A 24689-nucleotide genomic window follows, 5' to 3' on the forward strand; every position below is an offset into this window, starting at 1 on the left:
GGGTATATTTGTGGCCGCAAGATAAGATGAGAACATAGGAACTGAGTAGTAGCAAAATTAAAAGAAATTGATTGAAAGAAGCTGACAGTGTTCTCTGGGCAGGAATGAAAGGAACTTTTAGGTTTCCAAATGCAACGTTTTAGTTGCATGACTGAAGTTTCTAATTTGCAAGCTGAAGTAAAACCACCTGCTTTGCATGTAGCGTGAATATGGCTATACAAGAAAGCAATCCAGGGGTGAGGGCTGGATACCGGCCATGGAGCTGAGGTCTCACATGCCAGGCAGCGCAGCCAGAATGAATACATAAAAACAAATTCCATCTTAAAAAGCTAAACATTTTGACCCTACTGAATTGTAGACTACTGCAAGCATCCAAAAATGTTTATTTTACCTTTCAGTATAGATTTGATAGAATTTATGATTGACCTCAGTTGTAGTTATTTTGACATATGATTTGCTGACATGGGTTGATGTTATATATGGTAGATTGATACTACCTCAAATCTTTTACTTTTTATAAAATATATAACAAGTGATACTGTGTATACAGTTAAAGTGTTCTAAATGTATGAGCTTTTATCACTGAAATGATTTGGCTTGCTGTAAGGTTCTTAGGAAGAAATAATAAAACCAGAATGATAGAAGACCAAAGCCAGAACTTAACCCTTAAAACTTGAAGTTTCTTTTTCTAATCCTAAGGAAATTTTTCTACCATTTTGCTCTGTCTGAGGAATCAATAAAAGATTGTAGTTCTTGTATAGTTCCTAGAGACTGATAGGGTGATGAGAGTTAATTTTTTCTTCATAAACACCTTCTCAGCTCAAATTAAAAAGAATCAGTGATAGAGTTGCCTCACTCAGTCATGCATTTTAATTCTTATTCTAGGGTTTAGCTAAAGTAGTGGTAGTTAAGCAGATAGTATGTAGAGATGGAAGGAATAGAGAGACAGACAGACAGACATGGAATTTAAATAGAAGCTCCTGATAACATATCTTGATTTGCTGTCTACATTAACAGACAGTTGGTAAATAAGAAATGTGTTTCCTTAAATGATCTGTTGACAGAAGAGTCAGCAGAATATATCTGTTGACAGAAGAGTCAGCAGAATATATCTGTTGACAGAAGAGTCCGCAGAATATATAAGATTTCCTCTGACAAGAATATCTCTTTATCTTGAATGCGTTGTATTTTAGTGTATTTTTAAGGATGTACATACAAATGGCTATATATTTTTGTTTTTCAGAGTTGGAGGGTTATCCGGTATATTAATGTCTTATTGATAATGGCAGAACATCCACCACTACTGGATACAACTCAGATTTTAAGTAGTGATATTTCTCTTCTGTCTGCCCCTATTGTAAGTGCAGATGGAACACAACAGGTAAGGAAACTGAAATGTTTATTTTCTGATATCTAGTACACATGTATTTTCTTTCAGAAGAATGCAAAATTTAGAACAGAATGAGGCATCACAGCAGTGGGTTCCTGTTAATATTTTAAAATCCAGTTCACACTGTTGTTCTGGTTTCATAGGAAAATGAAATGAGACTGTTTTTGAAGCTGCTTCTAAAATGTCTCACTAATTAATGGTTAAATTTCTTGTGTTTCTGTTTAGTTGCCACTGAACTTGTTTTTATTTTACTTTAAGCAAACAGTACACTAGTCCCTGAACGTTTTTTAACTAAGTTTAACCTTGTGCCTTAATGATTATTATAGATCATTACTTCAAGTCATTATGAAATCATGATTTAATTATATGATTAAATGACTGCCTGCATTATATTATAATAAAATGTTTTCTTACCAGAATTCCCTTCCCCCCTAAAAGCAAACACACAATTCCTGGTGTGTTTTTCTCCCAGGGCCTTATTAATAAAGTTCTGTTATTTCATTGATGCCTCATTCCCTCAGAAATCCTAAAGGGATGAGAATGATGGGCTTTCATAGGTACCTGTGATGTGCCAAGCTATGTACTTAATTCTCACAGCTACTTTGTATGGTCCGGATTTTAATGTTTTAAGTAAGGAAACAACGATTAAGGACATAGAAAATGAGGGAAGAGAAGGAACAATTTAAGTTCTCACTATGGGAAAAAACATGTCCTAAGAACTTTATGATCTTATTTAATTCTTTCAGCAATCCTGTCCCTATTGCAGATGAAACAAAATGAGTTTCAGAAAGGCTCAAGATCACACAAAGCTTTTTTGCTCCATTATTCATATTGCTTCCTTGGGAAACTAAGAGAAATACAATCGTATTTTGTTACTTTATAAACTTAGTGTCTGCAGTGGGCAATTATTTGCTTACCAGATAACAGACTACTCTGTTCACTTTGCTGTTGAAAAATCAAGTGATGACTTGTGTTCTACATTTTTCTGTTTTAAATAAACGTGGTATGAAAAGTATACACTGGTTTTTATTTTCACACGTGCTCTGATAGCTTTTAGCAGCAACTTCATTTCACTAAAGTTGCTTTTTATGATAAAATTCAATTCTGTTAAACAGGTTTTTTTCTCCCTTAAAAATAATATGTGGCAGATATTCATTTACTTTAAGGCTCTGGGAGTGCCTTTTATCATTGTTGCCTCAGGCAAATCACTGGCTTCAAGTTGTTTATAGTGTAATACAAGAAAGAATCTCTGAAGCAATAAATTACAGTACACTGATGTAGTTCCTATGGTGTATAGTCTGTTAAAGGGAAGACAATAGGCTGAAACAAGACCAGAATGCCCTCTTAAGACTTATTTCTCTCTTTTCTTTCAAAAGGAGATTCTTTTGGCAGAATTTTTCTTGAGATCTTAAGAGCACCATGACTAGCATATAGTAGTGATTGTGTAGATGGATACAGAGAAAGGAGCTGGGAATAGAAGAGCATACTAGAGCAAGATTTGAAGGATCAGGTGGAGTCAGTAGTTCTAGAAGACATGTTTTTAGGTAGGTTTTGAAAAGTCAGGTGTCAAGAGATGGAATAAAGCTTTAAATTCTAACTAGTTAGGGGAGAGACATCAGTAAGTGGAACAAGCATAGGATTGGTCGATAGATTTGATTTGGGTGACTTAAGACAAATTATTTAACTTCTCTCTGAGATAGAGGTTACAGTAGGTGTAGCTTTGAGGGTGAAATGAGCTTCAGTAAATATTTGCTGAATTTGAATTGAAGCACTCAATGAATGCTTAAAAGACTGAAGAAACTGTAGGTACATCAGTCAGGACTTAAGTCAACAGATGTAGTTATAGTAAGCTGAGATAATTATGACTGATACTGAGTATAAGTGTAAGAGAATGGACCAATAGCTACGGTAGACTGTAAGGAACTGAACAAAAGTAGGTAACAGTTAACAACACACATCTCTTTGTCTTAACTCAGGAACTTACTGCTGTGCCAAGCATGGCCAAATTAGAGCTTGCCTGTGGTGATATGACACCACCTGGTTGGTGCCCAGAGTAAAGAAGCAAGCTGAAGACAGTTCCTAACAGAAGGAAGTCTCATGTACATGCATGTTGTTAACAATTTAGGATAACAGATAGGTTGTCCTTTGTCTTTACTCTCTTGGGAATATCATTCTGTTTCTTCTTGGGAATATGAGATGATTTCTGTTCCACCTCTTGAGATCAAATTAATTTTCTTATGGTTGACCATCCAGATTATCTAAAATACTCATCAATATTTTCTCATTTTTTATAGCAAACATATTTTATACAATGTCACATACATAGTGGGTCTTTTGGCTTATGAATTACACTGGAAGGAATCACTCCTGACATCCATACTGCTAGTGTTGCTTTTAGGGAAGCTATGAAAGACATTTATGTTTCATTTTGACTGGCAGCACCTGAACTGTTTTTTGTGTTTGAAAATTCATTCATTCATTCTGGAGTGTTGTAGGTTTACAGAAAAATTTAGCTGAGAGGTTTTCTCATTTACATCTTACACACAGTTTCCCCTATTATTAACATTTTATAGGTAGCATTTGTTGCAGTTAATAAACCCATGTGCTTAATTGCTCGGTCGTGTCTGACTCTTTGTGACCCCATGGACTATAGCTTGCCAGGCTCCTCTGTCCACAGGGATTCTCCAGGCCAGAATACTGGAGTGGGTAGCCTTTCCTTTCTCCAGAGTATCTTCCCAGAGTATCAATCCCAGGGATCGAACCCAGGTCTCCCACGTAGCAGGCAGATTCTTTACCATCTGAGTTACCAGGGAAGCCCAATAAATAAACCAATAATAACCAATATTGATACATTATTAAGTTCCACAGTTTACATTAGGGTTCATTGTACAATTCTGTGGGTTTTGAGAAATGTGTAATACTAGGTATCATCATTATAGTATTATACAGAACAGTTTAACTTCCTTAAAACACCCCTGTGCTCCATTATTCCTCCCTCACTCCCCACCACCTGAAACTTTGACAAATAGCTGTAGTTTTACTGTCGCTATAGTTTTTATCTTTTTCCGAAGTATCTTATAGTTTGAATCATACAGTATGTAGCCTTTTCAGATCAACTTCTTTCACTTAGCAATATGATCTAGAAAATTTCTCTTTGTGGCTGTTTCAGTAGCTCATTTCTTTTTATTATAGTATGAATGATACTGTTGTATCATTCATTCATTGTCTGATTGTATTGTATGAATAATACATTATATGAATGAAACTTCATTGTATGAATATACTAGCTTATTCATTTACCTATTAAAGGACAGCTTGGTTGTTTATAGTTTCTGGCAATTATAAGTAAAAATGCTTTAAACATTTATGTGTAGGTTTTTGGATAGACATAAGTTTTCAACTAGTTGGATAGATATCTAGGAGCATCATTGCTTGATCTGTGTTCAGCTTTATAAGAAACTAACAAGCTGTTTTCCAGAATGGCTGTGTCGTTTCACATCTTCAGGCATGTGCTTGGTCTGAGATTGTACGGTTTCTTGGTAAAGCCCTTATGAGTGCTCCTCCTACCATTAGAACCCCCACGTGTGCTTTAGGAAATTTGAGCTTTAAAGTACGTGAAATGCTCTCAGTTCTCGTCACTATTGGTACCAACAAAAGGAAAGTTCAGATACTTTGGGTTCTTGTGTAGTTCAGCACTTTCCTGTTTTAACTTTACCTTCTCTAATTTCTATTCACTTACCTTCCAAAAACATTGAGTGCATGTAAACTTTTGGTAATCTGATAACATGGACCACAGCCTTGTCAGTGAAACTTAGCCATGCCATGTGGGGCCACCCAAGATGGCTGGGTCATGGTGGAGAAGTCTGACAGAATGTGGTCCACTGGAGAAGGGAATGGCAAACCACTTCAGTATTCTTGCCTTGAGAACCCCATGAACAGCATGAAAAGGCAAAATGATAGGATACTGAAAGATGAACTCCCCAGGTCGGCAGGTACCCAATATGCTACTGGAGATCAGTGGAGAAATAACTCCAGAAAGAATGATGGGATGGAGATAAAGCAAAAACAACACCCAGTTGTGAATGGGACTGGTGATAGAAGCAAGGTTCGATGCTGTAAAGAGCAATATTGCATAGGAACCTGGAATGTTAGGTCCATGAATCAAGGCAAACTGGAAGTGGTCAAATAGGAGATGGCAAGAGTGAATGTCGACATTCTAGGAATCAGCAAACTAAGATGGTCTGGAATGGGTGAATTTAACTCAGAGGACCATTATATCTACTACTGTGGGCAGGAATCCCTTAGAAGAAATGGAGTAGCCATCATAGTCAACAACAGAGCCCAAAATGCAGTACTTGGATGCAATGAACTAACACCCAAAAAAGATGTCCTTTTCATTATAGGGGACTGGAATGCAAAAGTAGGAAGTCAAGAAACACCTGGAGTAACAGGCAAGTTTGGCCTTGGAGTACAGAATGAAGCAGGGCAAAGGCTAATAGCGTTTTGCCAAGAGAACCCACTGGTCATAGCAAACACCCTCTTCCAACAACACAAGAGAAGACTCTACACAAGAATATCACCAGATGGTCAACACCAAAATCAGATTGATTATATTCTTTGCAGCCAAAGATGGAAAAGCTCTATAGAGTCTGCAAAGACAAGACCAGGAGCTGACTGTGGCTCAGATCATGAACTCCTTATTGCCAAATTCAGACTTAAATTGAAGAAAGTGGGGAAAACCACTAGACCATTCAGGTATGACCTAAATCAAATCCCTTATGACTGTACAGTGGAAGTGAGAAATAGATTTAAGGGACTAGATCTGATAGACAGAGTGCCTGATGAACTATGAACGGAGGTTTATGACATTGTACAGGAGACAGGAATCAAGACCATCTCCAAGAAAAAGAAATGCAAAAAAGCAAAATGGCTGTCTGAGAAAGCCTTACAAATAGCTGTGAAAAGAAGAGAAGCAAAAAGCAAAGGAGAAAAGGAAAGATATACCCCTTTGAATGCAGAGTTCCAAAGAATAGCAGGGAGATAAGAAAGCCTTCCTCAGCGATCAATGCAAAGAAATAGAGGAGAACAATAGAATGGGAAAGACTAGAGATCTCTTCAAGAAAATTAGAGATACCAAGGGAACATTTCATGCAAAGATGGGCACAATAAAAGACTGAAATGGTGTAGACCTAACAGAAGCAGAAGATATTAAGAAGAGGTGGCAAGAATACACAGAAGAACTACAAAAAAGATCTTTACAACCCAGATAATAACGATGGTGTGATCACTCACACTCACCTAGAGCCAGACATCCTGGAATGTGAAGTCAAGTGGGCCTTAAGAAGCATCACTACGAACAAAGCTAGTTGAGGTGATGGAATTCCAGTTGAGCTACTTCAAATCCTGAAAGATGATGCTGTGAGAGTGCTGCACTCAATATGCCAGCAAATTTGAAAAACCCAGCAGTGGCCACAGGACTGGAAAAGGTCAGTTTTCATTTCAATCCCTAAGAAAGGCAATGCCAAAGAATGCTCAAACGACCGCACAATTGCACTCATCTCACATGCTAGTAAAGTAATGCTCAAAATTCTCCAAGCCAGGCTTCAACAGTACATGAACTGTGAACTTCCAGATGTTCAAGCTGGATTTAGAAAAGGCAGAGGAACCAGAGATCAAATTGCCAACATCCATTGGATCATTGAAAAAGCAAGAGAGTTACAGAAAAACATCTATTTCTGCTTTATTGACTACGCCAAAGCCTTTGACTGTGTGGATCACAACAAACTGTGGAAAATTCTTCAAGAGATGGGAGTACCAGACCACCTGACCTGCCTCTTGAGAAATCTGTGTGCAGGTCAGGAAGCAACGGTTTGAACTGGACATGAAACAACAGACTGGTTCCAAATAGGAAAAGGAGTACATCAAGGCTGTATATTGTTACCCTGCTTATTTAACTTCTATGCAGAGTACATCATGAGAAACGCTGGGCTGGAAGAAGCACAAGCTGGAATCAAGATTGCTAGGAGAAATATCAATAACCTCAGATATGCAGATGATACCACCCTTATGGCAGAAAGTGAAGAAGAACTAAACACCCTCTTGATGAAAGTGAAAGAGGAGAGTGAAAAAGTTGGCTTAAAGCTCAACATTCAGAAAACTAAGATCTTGGCATCTGGTCCCATCACCTCATGGGAAATAGATGGGGAAACAGTGGCTAACTTTATTTTTTTTGGACTCCAAAATCTCTGCAGATTGTCATGGCAGCCATGAAATTAAAAGACGTTCACTCCTTGGAAGGAAAGTTATGACCAACCTAGACAGCGTATTAAAAAGCAGAGACATTACTTTGTCCGCAAAGGTCTAGTCAAGGCTATGGTTTTTCCAGTGGTCATGTATGGATGTGAGAGTTGGACTGTAAAGAAAGCTGAGTGCCAAAGAATTGATGCTTTTGAACTATGGTGTTGGAGAAGATTCTTGAGAGTCCCTTGGATTGCAAGGAGATCCAACCAGTCCATCCTAAAGGAGATCAGTCCTGGGTGTTCATTGGAAGGACTGATGTTGAAGCTGAAACTCCAATACTTTGGCCACCTGATACGAAGAACTGACTCATTGGAAATGACCCTGATGCTGGGAAAGATTGAGGGCAGGAGGAGAAGGGGACGACAGAGGGTGAAATGGTTGGATGGCATCACTGACTCAATGGACATGGGTTTGAGTAGACTCCGGCAGTTGGTGATGAACAGGGAGGCCTGGCGTGTGTGGTTCGTGGGGTCGCAAAGAGTCAGACACGACTGAGGGGCTGGACTGAACTGAACTGAAACTTTTGGTTAAGGTCTTTCAAAACTCAGTGCCTATCTAGTGTCTTTATCAGGATCTTCTCCATTTCATTAATTTTTTAATTGTTATTTCTAAATCTCCATTACTATTTTATCTCACTTGTCCCTGTAGGATTTTAATTTATGAAGATGACTTGAGTAGTAACATAGACGAAATTTATATTACTTATATTTCTTGAAAGAAGAGAGCATGCCATGCCATGCTGGGCCACAGGGAAAACAGCAGATTTTGGTCAGGAAACAGAAGCAGAAATAGGCAGAAAGCCTAGACCAAAGCCATTAATTAGTGTTTTCTCAGGAAAGACACAACAGGGTAAACAGCTTAGGATTGTCTGTTCATTAATTATGTCAGGCAAGAAATAAATATTGACAAGGATGTGGAGAACAGGGAACCCTGTTCACTGTTGATAGGAATATAAATTGGTGCAGACATTATGGAAAACAGTATGGAGATTCCTCAGAAAAATTATAAGTAGAACTATCACATCATCCTGCAATTTTACTTCTTGGTATTTATATAAAGTAAGTGAAATCAGTGTCTCAAAGAAGATATGTGTACCCCTGTGTTGTGTTTGTTACAGCATTATTTGCAATAGCAAAGACGTGGTATGGGCTCACTTATATATGGAATATTTTTTTTTAATTAATTTAATTGGAGGTTTATTGCTTTACAATATTGTGGTTGTTTTTACTGTACATTGACATGAGTCAGGCTCGGATGTACATGTGTCCCCATCCTGAACCTCACTCCCCACCCCACCCCTCTGGGTTGTCCCAGTGCACCAGCTCTGAGTGCCCTGTCTCATGCATGGAACTTGGACTGGTCATCTATTCACATATGGTAATATACATGTTTCAGGGCTGTTCTCTCAAATACACCCACTCTCACCTCCCACAGAGTCCAAATCTGTTCTTTCTATCTGTGTCTCTTGCTGTCTTCTGTATAGGGTCGTCGTTCAGTTCAGTTCAGTTCAGTTGCTCAGTCGTGTCCAACTCTTTGCAACCCCATGGACTGCAGCACACCAGGCCTCCCTGCCCATCACCAACTCCCGGAGTTTACCCAAACTTATGTCCGTCAAGTCAGTGATGCCATGCAACCATCTCATCCTCTTTCATCCCCTTCTCCTCCTTCCCTCAATCTTTCCCAGCATCAGGGTCTTTTCAAATCAGTCAGTTCTTCACATCAGGTGACCAAAGTATTGGAGTTTCAGCTTCAGCATCAGTCCTTCCAATGAACATTCAGGACTGATTTCCTTTAGAATGGACTGGGAGGGTCATCATTACCATCTTTCTACATTCCCTATATATGCGTTAATATACTGTATTGGTGTTTTCTTTCTGACTTACTTCACACTGTATGATAGGCTCCAGTTTCATCCACCTCATTAGTACTGATACAAATGCATTCTTTCTAATAGCTGAGTAATATTTATATAGAATATATTTTTAAATGAGCTCATAGGTACAGAGAACAGATGGGATATTAGCAGAGGTGGGGAATTAGGGTGGTGGGCAAACAGGGTGAAGATGGGCAAAATGTACAAACTTCCAGCTGAAAGATAAATAAATCTTAGGAATGTAATGTACAACAGAATGACTGTAGTTAACAGCACCATATTTGAAAGTTGCTAAGAGAGTATATCTTAAAATTTATTATCACAAGAAAAAACTTGTAACTGTGGTGGTGGACATTAACTAAACTTACTGTGGTAATTATCTTGTAATATATTCATATCAAATCATGCTGTACACTTAAAACTACTAATACAATGTTCTGTCAACTATATATCAATGTTAAGAAAATAAAAAAATGATTCTGGCAGATTTGGGGCTATACGGGTGGTCTTTAGTTGTCTGTTATTTGGCCCTGGGATGATTTAGAGCAGCAGAAATATTGGCTTGGTGTGTAAGAGTTCAGTAAGGAGGTTAGTTGGAGCTATAGACTTGTAATTGGTTGGTTTGCATATGAGGGGTGTGCTCCTGACTGAGCCCTTTGCCACTTCTAAGAATTGGTTAGCCCTGGGATGGGCAGTCTTTTCCCTAGCCAGCTCAACAATAAATGCCAAAGCATCAAGAACACAGAAAATAAGAAAATATGATTAAAGTAATTGGTTCTGTGATGAACAGATGTCAGATAAAGAATTTAAGAAAACAGGGAACATTCCCTTAGCTTACTGTTTTCAAAGCCTGTTTAAATTGTAAGCTACAACCTATATATATAGAAAAGTACATAAAACAAAGATATAATATAGCACATGATTATAAAACATAAATTCTTATAACTGCCAGCCAGACTAACTGCCAACATCCTAGAAATCCCCTGTGTATTCCTTCTACATCACAATACCCTCTATATTTGGAGGTTACCATTATCTTTACTTTTATGGGAATTACTTCCAGACTCTTCTTTATAGTTTTATGTATGTGTATATCACTAAACAGTAATAGTTTAGATTTGCCTATTCTTTATCTTTAAAGTAATCTTTACTATAACAGATCTTTTGTGTCTTGCTGGTTTTATCCCACATTGTGATTCACTTGTTGTTGTATATTGCTGAAAGGTGTTCTTTTCCTTGCTGTATAGTATTCCATGTATGGATTTACCACAGTATATTTGTTTATCTCTTCTTTTCTTGATGGACAGCTAGACAGTTTCTAGTTTGATGCTGTTTTTTTCTTTCGATTTGTGATTCATTTGTTGTTGTATATTGCTGAAAGGTGTTCTTTTCCTTGCTGTATAGGATTCCATGTATGGATTTACCACAGTATATCCGTTTATCTCTTCTATTCTTGATGGACAGCTAGGCAGTTTCTAGTTTGAGGCTATTTTTTTCTTTCGATTTGTCAAAACCCTTTGTATATATTCTGGATATAAACCTATTATCAGGCACCAGTATAGTGAATGTTTTCTCTTATCCTTGTAACCACACTTTTTAGTATCTTGATAAATAATTCTTAATTTTAATGTGGTCAAATTTATCAATTCTTTTATCTAGAGTTTGTATTTTTTGTTTGTTTAAAAAATTCTTCCCTACACTGATGTAATGAAAATGTTTTTCTACATTATCTTCTAAAAAGTATGGTTTTGCTTTGAACATTTTATTTAAAAATCCACTGGAGTTTTCTTCTGTGAATTGTGTTAATTTGAGTATTTTTCCGTACGTATATCAAATTATCTCACACCATTATTGAAACAACTGTCATTTTCCTGTTGCTTCACAGTGATATTTATGCCATAATTAAGTGACCATAAATCTGTGGGATCTTTTCTAAATTATTAATTCTGCTCTGTTGATCTGTTTTGATTATCCCTGTACCAGGAACATACCAATACTTTAAAGGGAGTCTTGGAATCTGGTAGGGCAAACTGTATCACTTTGCTGTTCTTTGAGAGTGTCTTGATGTGCTTGGCCTTCGTGTTACATACAAATTTTAGAAATAGCCTCTCAGTACACACGGACACAACCTTCTGAGATTCGGATTTGGATTACTTTGCATCTGTAGATCAAATTAGGAGAGAATTGACATCTTTACAGTATCAAGTTTTTCCGTCCTTAAAGTTCAAGTTGGTATATCTAAGCTATTATAAATTGTATGCATGTGTATGAAATTTCATGTTCTGTTGTTGGTAAATAGAAACACAGTTTATTTTTGTATACTGCTTTAATATCTAGCAACCTTGCAGGATAATAATCTCTTATTATGTTTTTATTACAAAAGAGTGGTACCCCTCCCGTTTTTATCCCTTGATTCTTGGACTTGAACTGGCTATGAGTGAAATAGCAACATATATTGGACACCAGTTTAGAGCATATGCCACCTCCTAGGAAACCTTACTGCAGCCCTGCAATGTATTGACACTTAGCTGTTTCTGTAACTTAAAACATTAAATTTTTTACATTATTTTAATGAAATATTTATAAGTATATACACACACTTAAACCTGTTGTGGAAGACAGAATCATCAAATCTAAAGGGAACAGCATCTTAGGGAAATAAAGCATAATGGTCATGGAATTTTGATGGACTCTGATCTAAAAACAATAGATATTCTATTAAATTAACTCCTGGATAGTCTACAGTTAGAATAATTGCTAATTCTCTAGTTAAGGAATTCTGTACTTAGTCAACTCCTGTGCCCCAGAATCATGTAAGAATTGTTGACTTTTAAGAAATATAAGTTGGACTGAAGTGAGAAAGAAATAAAGAATGACTAGTAGGCATCACTGAATAAAGAGAGAAATGCATTCAACTGAAATTTATCCATGGGATACTGAAAATTCTTTAAGTGAATCTGATTATAAACTTCTGTAATAAGAGACACTAAATGAAAAGGAGGCTTTTTACAAAGATGACTTTTCCCATGATCTTTTGTATGTTCTTACGTTAGCTTAATACAAAGCGAGATTTTTTTTGTCAAAAATTATACAGATGTTTGTAGAACTGGAAGTTGAATTCTGCTTTTTCAGTTCTCATAATGTTTCCCTTTCAATAATAAACTTATGGTTGTTTTATATTCAAGTACTGTTGTATATCTACTTACTGCCAGATAGAATGCCCAGGATTCAAATTCCTGAAATGCATTTATGTGATATTTCAAAAAAGAACATTTTGAAAATCAGACAAATATGCACACATATATAAACACATGACAGAAAATTATACAAGAAATTATAAGCAGGGATTGACCCCAGAAAAAGAGTTTACATTTTATACAACCTTTTGTACTGTTTGAGTATTTTTTAATCTTGTGGATTTATTACTTTTTAAACTTAAAAAGTTTAACAATTTAAAAAAGGAAAAAAAAAACCACTCAGTTCCAAGTGTACATACACATATATCACAGGAAGAAAAGCTCTATACACATATATATCCATTTATTAACAGTGGTTCTTCTTAGGAAAGAGGAGTTAGTTGGCAAAAGGTTAAAATTTTGCTTTTTCTGAACTGTTTTAAGAAGTGCACAAATCATTTCTGTACAGGCCAATTAAAAAACTAAAAGGAGTATAACCCTTGTAACCATCTTTACCAGTACCCCCAAGAGACTTCTTGGGAAGGATTTGAAAGGTAATCCCAAGAAGTCTCTTGCATTATTTTGGTCAACATTATACATATGACATTCATTCCTGTTACCATTCATAGCATACATAGTATTTGCTGTATAATATTCCATCCTATAAACATGCCTCAGTTGCTTCAATTTATTGTTAATGGACAATTGGGTTGTTTCCGGTTTTTGCTTACCACAAGTGATTCTTCAAGAACATTCCTATACACATCTTTTGCACATGTGTATGCTTTTCTTTTGGGTATATACCTAGTAATGGAGTGCATGGGTCATAGGGAATATATTAATATATGTTCAAGTAGTAACTGCTGTTATTTTTGTTTGTTTATATATACATCCCCAATACCTCAAATACAATTGAACTCTTCTCATATTCCCTCACACACCAAGCTTTTATTACTGCTTCAGTTTTTCCTTATTGTTGAGGACTGTTATTTTCCCCAAATAACTGCTGCTTCCCTCTAGGGTAAGATTATTTTTTCCTATCCTACTATTGGCAAAAAGAAAAAGCGGTTTCCAAAGAGGCAGCACCAGTTCCACAAGCAGTATGTTTTTGGCTATTGCTCTGCAGTCAAATCAGCATTTGGAATTGTCTGTTTTATTTTATCTATCAATTCGATAGATATATATATACTATTTGAATTTGCCTCCAGTGTGAACAAAAATAGATATGCCTCCACTTGGGGAATATCTGAATAAAATACCTGTTATTAGTGAATATCAATCCCAGTGTCTCTTGAGTATCTGTGAACATATGATTGGCCACTTGGGGTCTGTGTGCCCATGTAATATGCCTCCCTATTGGCTCAGTCAGTAAGGGGTCTGCCTGCAGCGCAGGAGACCCAGGTTTGATCCCTGCGTCGGGAAGATCCCCTGGAGGAGGGCATGGCAGCCCACTCCAGAATTCTTGCCTGGAGAATCCCATGGACAGAGGAGCCTGGTGGGCTACAGTCCATGCGGTCACAAAGAGTTGGACATGACTGAGCGACTTAACACATGCCTATGTAATATAAAAGCTGATGTTTTAACACTAAAACCGTTGGTAAACTTACCTGGCATATTGATGAGTGCTTAGTGTGTAAGGGAAGAATTTCATGTTAGCTGCAAAGTTGGCAACAAAGTGCCTGTATGTAACAAAGTGCCCTATCTTCTCGGGGATGATTCATTGGACTAATCAAGGGTTTTAGGAGAAAAAGGAGTTTGGAGGTGTTTTGAAGAAGGGAAATGCTAATTAAAACCTTAGTGATCATGTAAATATTAAGAAACCTGAAATATAGTAAGTTTGTGGAACAGTGGAATCCCTCGCACGCTGCTGGCACAACTATTTTTCAAAGTGGTCTGGCAATATTTAATAAAGCTGAAAAAGTGCAGACCTAAAATCTAATAGAATATTCTTCTAGGTTGTTATCCTACAGAAAATCTTATACAGGCATACAAGGTCACATGTGCATGCCTGTTCATTGCTTTGTAATAACAAGAAAACAAGAAGTAATATAAGTATCTAACATTAGAGAAATGAATAGAATTTGGAGGATGTGTATGATAGAGTGCCTTTGTGCTTGCTGTCACTTCAGTCATGTCTGACTGTTTGATACACCATGGACTATAGCCCACCAGGCTCCTCTGTCCATGGGTTTCTCCAGACAAGATACTGGATTGGGTTGCCGTGCCCTCCTGCAAGGGATCTTCCCCACCCAGGGATCAAACATGTGTCTCTTACGTCTCCCGCATCGGCGTGCGGGTTCTTTACCATTAGTGCCACCTGAGAAGCCCTCATATGATGGAATGCTAGATATGATCACCAGTATTCCATTGTATGAGTCTGTACTATGGATAAATCTTAAAAAGTAAAGGGTGCATAAAACAGCAAATTAGAAAGGGATATTATATATGAGCATTATATTAATATAATGATGCCACTGACAAACTGGGGGAAAAAAGCCTTACAAATCAATAGTTATGTATCAGTACTAATATTGGATATATACAAACATGAATATTGAACAAAAATGAAAAAGATACACTGCAAGTTTAGGAAAAAATGAACTATAAACATATTTCTTTTTTCAAAAGAGCTCTGATACAACATTGTAAATCTGTTGGATCTTGTATTCAGAATATGTACAGAACTCTTAGAACTCAGCAGTGAAAAGACAGTTAACCCAATTAAAAACTGGGCAAAGGCTATGAATACTCATTTCTTCAAAGAAGGTATGTACAGGACCAATAAGTACATTAAAAGTTGTTCAACGTCATTAATGTTTCAGTTCAGTTCAGTCGCTCAGTCGTGTCCGGCTCTTGGCGACCCTATGGACTGCAGCACACCAGGCCTCCCTGTCCATCACCAACTCCTGGAGTTTACTCAAACTCATGTCCATTGAGTCAGTGATGCCATCCAACCATCTCACCCTCTCATCCCCTTCTCCCACCTTCAGTCTCTTCAGACATCAGGGTCTTTTCAAAACAGTCAGTTCTTCGCATCAGGTGGCCAAAGTACTGGAGTTTCAGCTTCAGCATCAGTCCTTCCAATGAACACCCAGGACTGATCTCCTTTAGGATGGACTGGTTGGATCTCCTTGCAGTCCAAGGGACTCTCAAGAGTCTTCTCCAACACCACAGTTCAAAAGCATCAATTCTTCTGTGCTCAGCTTTCTTTATAGTCCAACTCCCACATCCATACATGACTACTGGAAAAGTGATAGCTTTGATTAGACAGAACTTTGTTGGCATTAATGTTCAGTTAATTTAATTAATGTTGGTATTAATGTTTATAAAAATGCAAATGAAACCACTTCATACCCAGTAAAATGGCTAGAATCAAAAAGTCAAATAGTAGCAAGTGTTAACAAAAACATGGGAAAATTGGAACATTCATATGCTGCTGGTGAGAATGTAAACTGGTGTATCCACTTTGAAAATAATCTGGCAATTCCCCAATCAAACATGCAGTTATGATGTGACCCAGCAGTTCTCCTAGGTATTTACTCAAGAGAAATGAAAACATATATCCATATAAAAATTTGTACAGCTTTTTTATTAATATTTAAAAGGTGGTAACAATCCAAATGTCCACCAACAAGTGAATAAACAAAATGTGATACAATGAAATGTTATTCTGCCATAAACTATAATGAAGTATTCCACAGTCTAGATAAAAGATTAAATGCAATACAAAAAGAATCCTAATTAAAGGAAATGTTAATTGTTTTTGAGGGTCTGCTATATGTCAGGCACTGTGCTGGCATTTTGCATATAGTGTTTCTGTTAATCCTTCAAAAAGAGGACACTAAAGTTCATGGAGTTTAAATAATTTGTCTAAAGACCACATTTATTAAGCTATAGAGCAGAATTTCAGTATAGAATTGTCTGATTCCAAATTCATATTTTTTCTATTATAGTGCTTTTATTTCTAAAAAAGCAATTGTGAAGACAGATGACCATAATAGAAAGTATTTTCTGTTTATCACATATTATATTGTATACCTTGTATTCTAGCTTATCATTGTAATTGGCTATAACTAATTTCCCTTAATGATTCATCTGTATATCCTCAGCTCTTCAAAATGTGCCTAATGTTTAGTATTTGCTCATTAATTACTTGTCAGTTAAAAGAGTGGATGGTTAACAGATCTCAATTGTTTGTCTATATGCTGGTATTCTTACCTGAGTTTGAAAATGATTTTCCTTCATAGGACTAAGAATTAAACTCAAATTCATTAGTTTGATAGCTGCCCTTTTATTTACAGTTATTAATCTCTATGTAGACTTCAGCTGAAATACGTTACATCAGCCAGCCCACCGAGAGATTGAAGTGAAGGACCCAGTGAAGAACAAAGCATGATTCAAAGTTCTTAATAGTGAAGTCAGCTTAATAACATTTTGATGTTTAAATAATTCATACTTGTTTGTGAAATCAATTTCCTGGCTTAATTTCTTAGGAAAATCATATAATGAGTTCAAATTTAGACATAATAAGATTGGGTATCTGCAGTTTATCAAGGTAAATAAATCCAGAAATTAGTTGGAAATACAATTTTGGAGTTTGGGATATCTAGAGCTATACTCAGTAGCCATTAACTGCATGTGGCTATTTAATTAAAATTAAGAAGATTAGAGAAGATGAGTTCTTCATTCTCACTGGTCACATTCCAAATGCTCAGTAGCACTTGTGTACATTTTCAGGCCATGTGTAGCCAAATATAGCTAGAGGCTATTATCAGACAGCACCATTATAGAATACCTTCATCATCACAAAAAGTTTTATCAGCTAGCCCTGTTCTCAAAGCTAGAAGAAAAGATTTAGGAGCTATTTAGAGACTGAACAGTAGTTAATTCAGCAAACATTTGTTCATCTTCTGTAGTCTCTGCATATATAAATAAATAAACTGAAGTAAAGGGCTCATGTATGTTGTAGCAGAGTTGACAACATGCAAACAAGTGAATACAGTCTTGTACCAAGTATTTTAATAAATATACAAAGTGCTGTGTCTCTAATACAGTAATTACCTAACTCTGCTTTAGGGTGCCAACATGTTGAAGGATGAGTAGTATTTCTGAAGAAGGAAACAGTTCCTCATAGGAAAATGTCAGCAGAAGTCAAGTGTGAATCAGATTGTGCTGGAGAATAGGCCAGGAAATGAAGATGAAACTTTTGACTATGGAATACTAGATTGAACGAAATAGAGCAGACGGATAGCTGAAAAGCTATAGGGTGGTCAGTACAGGAAAATACGGAAAGTAAGAGGCAGGCAGGTGTCCAGCATCAGTTCAGGAGAAATCTTATAAACATTGTGTCCTGTGTATGTTCTCTCTCTGTCCTGTAAATTGGTGCGTTTCTCCTATGCTAGAGGGCCATATCCTTAAAGCAACAGATCTGCACTGATAAAAATAATAAAAAATTGTTCACTCATTATTGTGTTTCCTTTAAAATATATGTAGATATTATTAATAAATGATTATGCCCTGACATTTGGATAAAGTTTGGCACTTTTATGTAGTAGTTCAGATTCCAAGGTGGTAAATTGAAATTGGAGTTCATTTGAAATTGGAGTAGTAATTTAAGTAGTTTAAGTACTTAGTTGTACTAAGTACTTACTCACTTTAAGTAGTTAGTTGATAAGTTTTAAGTCCACTGCACTGGGAGTTTACCTTAAGAGAAAATTTGTTTGAATGGTCTTGGAAAATGAAGTGACTTTTCAATAACAACAATAATCTCTTATTTTACTTTAAAAAAAATAAATCTGCATTGGACTAAATGATATCTCAGGTTTCCTTAGCTCTAACTTTCCCCAGGCTGTATGCCCTGTTTGTTTAGAGGTGTTCATGTCAGGCTTGCTGATTTCTGTTATCTATCTATACATCTTGGTCCTTCTTTTTCCTTCTCACTCCAGAGATGTCTTTTTTTGTTGTCTTGCTTTTTTTGAAAATTATTTCTTTCATTAAGAAAATTATTTTATATTTGATCCTCTTAAATTTTATGTTTTCTTCCATAACTTCTCCAAGCCACTGTATTTTTTAAATTATTTATTAGGAAATTTAAGAAATGTTAAATACATTTTTCTAGATTTTTCTAATCTTCATTAAGTATATACTAAGCATGGTTATAACTTTAATCAGGGACATTTTCTTTTTTTTTTTTTTAATCAGGGACATTTTCATTACACTTTTTTGTGTTAAGTTTATGTGACATTTTGTATTAGTATTTGCATGTATCATGTTGTTGTTAAGTTGCTAAGCTGTATCTGACTCAACCCCGTGGACTGTAGCCCTCCAGGCTCCCCTGTCCATGGGGTTTCCCAGGTAAGAATACTGGAGTAGGTTGCCATTTCCTACTCCAGGGGATCTTCCCAACCCAGGAGTTGAACCCACATCTCCTGCATTGGCAGGTGGATTTGTTACCTCTGAACTACCCGGGAACCTCATGTATCATCATAGCCTACTTGTAAGAATAATTTAAGTCTACATGATAAGGCATTATTTGCAGTCATTGTCAACTTTATCTGCCCTTTGGTGGTAGCCATCTTATCCAAAACATATGTTTCAAGCAGATGTTTTATCTGTTATTCAGGAAGTAATATAAATATTAGTAGTATGAATATTCAGAATACTTAATGCTCAATAGCTGTATGTATCTCTGTTCAAAATGCTAAGAGAGCTAGAAGTTAACTATTGGCACATATTCAGGCAGTAACTTTTATCAGTTGTCCACTCACCCCCTGTTGACAGTATTAACTGAAACCGGGCATTAAAAGCATTTTCTCTAAAGAATGACAAAAGAAAACTGCCTGGCTGATCTGTCCTGCGAATTGAGTGAGGTCTTAAGCATGGCAGCAGGGATACAAGGATGTAAGAAATGAAAGAAGCTGAGTGGAGAAGAGAACCTATTCAGTAATTTTACAGAATGCAGTGTAACTGTCAGATCTGAACTCTGGTTTTTTAAAGGGGTTAGGAATTGGAAGGTCAGCAGTGCAGTGTCTTTTTTTATTCCCTTACTTTTGACTTATGTCTGATCTCCAGAAAAGTGAAGTAATTAATTTTTTCAACAAATGTGTAGTCCCCGATTTCCTTCCCTATTAAATAGCATACATCTACTCTCTTAACTTGCAACATTTAATATCTTGATGTGCAGATTTGATCTGCTGTTCTTATAATTAACACTTCTTCCCCTCATTTTAAGGTTATTCTGGTACAAGTTAACCCAGGGGAAGCATTTACAATAAGAAGAGAAGATGGACAGTTTCAGTGCATTACAGGTAAGAATGGTCATTTATTATCATTTGAGACAAGACTAAAGGTTATGATACATAAAAGTGTTATATGCTTGTGGTTTCTTCCTTTCTTTCTGACTGCCACCACACCAAGGCACGAACTTTGCATACTTTATGGCTTAACTATAGCCAACTATAGTCTCTTTCCCAGGGTTTCTTGGTTAATATACTATAATGTTGTTCATGTCACTCCCCTGCTCAAAAATCTTTGGTGAATCCAGTTCAGTTTCCTTAGTCTTTTTGAAAGATCATTTCGTCATTCTTGCTTGCTTTTCTCCCCACTTTCCTTTCAATACTGTTGTGCTTTCAATACTGTTTCCCTTTCAATACTGTTTCGCTTTAGTCTTGCTAAGTTGGCTTATCTGCTATCTCTGAACCCTTTTTATATTGAATACTTTCTGTACTGTTTTTTCTTATCTACAGTTTACCCATATCACCACTACCTCCAGCCTATCCAGGTGCTTCCAGACTGAGCTCAGATCTTATCTTTAAAAGGTTTATTTATAAAGACCCATCATTACGTGTACTCATGTACTGGTTAGATGAATTACTTCATAATTCTTGTGTAGTAAAAGAATTTTGGTTGTGTAAGTTCCAGCATTTATTCTAACTAAAGAGTCCTTGATTCCAAAGTAACCTGTTAATTAAACTAAAATCTTAGTTAATTTTGGAAGTGAGTACTCTGAATGAGAGCCCTAAATTTAACAAGTATATCTGTGCAGAGGCACATTTCAAAGAGTAATCGAGCTAGTGAATAGATATTGCTCCTAATAGACCTGTATAAATAGGATGCCCACTAGCTAATTTACTAATTCAAATTCCTAATGAAATAAACACTTGTAAGAGAAGCTTCCACTAAACTTCAAAACTTATAGAAATAATGATGCTGCCTTTAGCTTGGTACATAAAACCTTACTTAACAAAAATGTTCAAGGAGTAGCTTCCTTCTATTTTGATTTCTTAACAAGAAAAACTGTCTTTTTTACTTTTGATTCTCTGTGCTAAAATAATGCCTTTTGTTTAGTGGGTGTGCTGTTGATATTTATTAAAACTAACTGCTAAAATATTTTAAGTATATTGGTATGCTTGTTTGCCTTGGTAACTACTATGTACTGAAAATATATTTTTATACTCAGAGGTATTTTAGTGCCTTAGAGTTTTCAATATGAGCACCAATTAAGATTGCATAGTAATATGGAAATTTTAATGTAAAAATACAAATGTAGTGAGCCATAAGTAATGCCTAGATGTTAACCATTTAGCCAAATCCTGGATTTCTGGCTTTTTTTTTATGATTTGACTCTCAAGTGTAAAAAAAATTGTTGAGGTGAATTCGGGTTTATTGCAAGCTGTAGCTCACCTTACCTCGAGAAGTCAGGAACTAACTGAGGGTCCCCCGTGTGTGGGTTCTGAGCCCCTTCACCCGCTAGAGTCAGTGTGCCATTAATACTGCCTCTACCTCTTCCTGCTTTCCGTTTTGTTTCCAGCTAGCTCTGACCAGCTTCCTAGTAGTTACTGATGTGTGTTTCGCCGTTGTTGCTGCTGGTGTCACTTTCTAGTCTGCCAGTGGGAGGTGATTGGACCCTTGGTGCTTCTGCTGCCGTCTAACTCAGAGTGACCAGCGCTGCTGCTCCTGGGACGGTTACTGCCGCCCCTCTGTTCCTCTTCGTCTTCCCCTTACTGCTACTGCTCTTCATCACTGCTTTTCTGCTCGCAGTATCTCCTCATACACCTGATCTTGACTCTTCCTGCCTTTATAGGGGCTTCTGGAGTTAGGGAAGGTTTGTCCCCACTAGTAAGTACCCCTCTGTTCTCCATGTGTTTGGGGATCATGGTGAGGATAAGCACACACGTGGTCAGCTCTATCATATTTGCCATCTCCTTTGCAGAGCATTTTGTTGGTAAGTCTCTCCTAAACTGATCCAGATGACATTTAGGTCTTTAGTAAAACAACATTTTGTTAAATACTTAGAAGCTCTGTATCCCAGTTATCCCAACTCTGTTACCCTAGCGTGAGTTCTCTGCACTCCAGATGTTAGCACTTCTGGCCTCTGTGTTCTAGTATGAATTCTTGTGCTCATGAGGTCTGTTCAGAATGCTTTTGTCTTTATAGTTTTACCTTTGCTAGTAGTATCTCATAAATGAAAGCATATGCAGAATTTTACTTTTGGTGTCTTTTCACTTAGTGTAACAAGTTTGAGGTCCATCCATGTTGTTCCTGTGTCATTCGTTCGCTCATTCTTATTGCTGAGTTGTGTTACGTTGCATGAACACCCCCATATTGTGTCTGTTTAATCACCTGTTGAGGGACCTTTGAGTTGTTTCCAGATTTTGGCTAACATAAATTAAATGGTTGCAAATATTTGTGTTTTAAAAAAAGGGCTGTTTTCTCCCAGGATGTCTTTGTTGGGAATGGGAGAGGAAGATTTCATCCAAGTCGGACCCCTAGTGACCTGCTCTGATATCCTAGAATCCCTGAGACATGTGTACAAACTACACCTCAGGCCCCATGAATCTTGTTAGATATGTCAGATCTTTAATATTAAAAATGTCTGAAATTTATTCAAAGTTAAATGTCTGTTTTATATATCATGGTCACTATATTATTTGCTATAATTACTATAACTCGCAGAATGAAATATAATTTTTCTTACTACATTCACAATAAAACTTTAAAAAAATATTAATAACAAAATGTATGAATTAATTAATGGTGCATTTTTAAAGGTACAAGTCTGGTCAGCCTGGGTTCTGGGACTAGTGGGTGGGAGTTAAAGGGAAACAGATTTAACTCAGAATGAGGAACAGCTCTGTAATAAACAGAGCCTGTCAGAGAGACTCAGGAGCAATCAGTTTCCCATTTGCCTTTGTAGGTGGTAATGCATCTACTGAGTCTCACTTGATGGTGCCATTAGCAGGTTTAATTTCTCTTCAGTGGATGGTTGGAGTTAATGCCTTCTAAGATTCTTCACGAGTCTAAAATGTTCTGATTCTATATCCTTCAGTAGATTACTTAAATTCTGCCCATTATTTTGCACATCTGTGAAATGAGGATGCACTAGTGTGAATTAGATTTTCTACCAACTCTCATTTTTTTACATTTTTTTGGTATTCATAATTATGGTAATATCTTATGCCATATCTTAAATTTATTTTAATAATAAGTAGATCAGTATTCCAAGAATTTTTTAAAAGACCACTGATTATCTTTGGACTAAGGACTTTTTTTTTTACTACAAATCTGACTGAACTAAATGAAGCTCTTTAAGGTATATGGAAATTATAATTAACTCAAGTTCAAACCATATATAGTAGTCTCATTCCCATATGATTAGCTATTATTTACTTTTTTTCATAATTTAACAAACTAAATCATGGAGAAGTTATATCTTTTATACGTTACTTAGGAAATCTTAACTACCCTTAGGAAATACTCTAAAAGCATAAGTAACTATGTGGTGGAAATCCCTTATTAAAAAGTGCCCTCTACATTTTTCCTTCTAAAATGAAGACATCAGTTTCGCTAGAGAGGCTCAAAAGACTCATTTTGAAATATTAATAAGTCTTGTTTTTGAAAATGAATCATAATGGATCATCCATTCATAAATTCACCCATTTTAGGTTAAGTGAATGACTCATCCTGAGTACTTTGTTTAATAATCCCAGATTGTCCCTAAATGCTATTAAATGTTACCTTTCAAGAGAAACCATGTTATATATGACTTAGTTAAGAGACAACTGCAATGTTTATGCTAAAAAGGAAAATTCAGGCAAATTAAGTTGTCTTCAATTCTTTATGTTCCTAATGAATAAAATATCATTGTTCAAGTTGTTCTCTTGAAAATAGGAAATCTCAACTAGTTCAGTGAGTCCTGTTTTTTTTTAAGTGATAAAAATCTCAATTAAAAAATTTTAATGAGTGGTGATGGCAAAAGGAAAGTAAGACCTAGAAATATAATTGTGTAAAATAGCTAGCAAGGAAATGAGAATCTTAGTCCTAGAGCTGTAAGAATCTCAATTTCGCCACAGCCTCATGAGATTGGAAAAGGACTCTAGCCTCCAAATGAGAACACACCCTAGCCAGTACTTTGATTTTCCCTTTGTGAGACCCTGAGTAGAAAATCCAGTTTATACAACACTCAGATTTATGAACTACAGAACTGTGGGCTAATAAATAGGTGTTTCTTAAAACCACTAAGTTTGTGCTAATGTTAACAGAGCAATAGAAAACTATGACAATTGTAATGTGAACATTTTTTCTCTTGTGTGTCTTGTTCAGAAGTCTGTTAGTACTTGTATGGAGTTCTTTGCCCCATAGGTAGTAAAGGAACTCAGGTTACTTCCATCTTGATCTGCCATCCCTAGAATATTACACTCGTCTGCATGATCCATGGTGGCTCACCACCAGTGTTCATGTCCCAGACAGAATGGAAGAGAGGAAGAGAAGAAGAAATAAAAGATATGCCCTCTTTCTTTAAGGACATACTTTGGAGATTATACAGGTAACTTCTGCTCACTGGCCATAGCTTAGCTGATCAACTTCTAACTAAATAAGAGAACTAAAAGTTGTCTTTGGATGAGGTGCCCATGGATCCAACTAACATCAGAAGATTATTACTATGGAAGAA

At 36.4% G+C, this 24689-nt stretch overlaps 1 protein-coding gene across 6 annotated transcripts in view; it reads left to right on the plus strand.

Annotated features, from left to right (window-relative positions):
* Nucleotides 1-24689, plus strand: part of FNDC3A (fibronectin type III domain containing 3A) — a 109762-nt gene that overhangs the window by 18292 nt on the left and 66781 nt on the right. For 5 of the 6 annotated variants that reach the window (XM_020904033.2, XM_020904032.2, XM_070471243.1 and 2 more), the window contains exons 2-3: nucleotides 1244-1381; nucleotides 19971-20046. In XM_020904033.2, the coding sequence (XP_020759692.2) occupies nucleotides 1283-1381; nucleotides 19971-20046 (175 nt within the window). In that variant the 5' untranslated portion in view covers nucleotides 1244-1282. The remainder of the gene's footprint in view (nucleotides 1-1243; nucleotides 1382-19970; nucleotides 20047-24689) is intronic. The other variant, XM_070471244.1, reaches the window with a different exon arrangement.

This window comes from Odocoileus virginianus, chromosome 8 (assembly GCF_023699985.2).
Source record: "Odocoileus virginianus isolate 20LAN1187 ecotype Illinois chromosome 8, Ovbor_1.2, whole genome shotgun sequence".
NCBI classification, from domain to species: domain Eukaryota; kingdom Metazoa; phylum Chordata; class Mammalia; order Artiodactyla; family Cervidae; genus Odocoileus; species Odocoileus virginianus.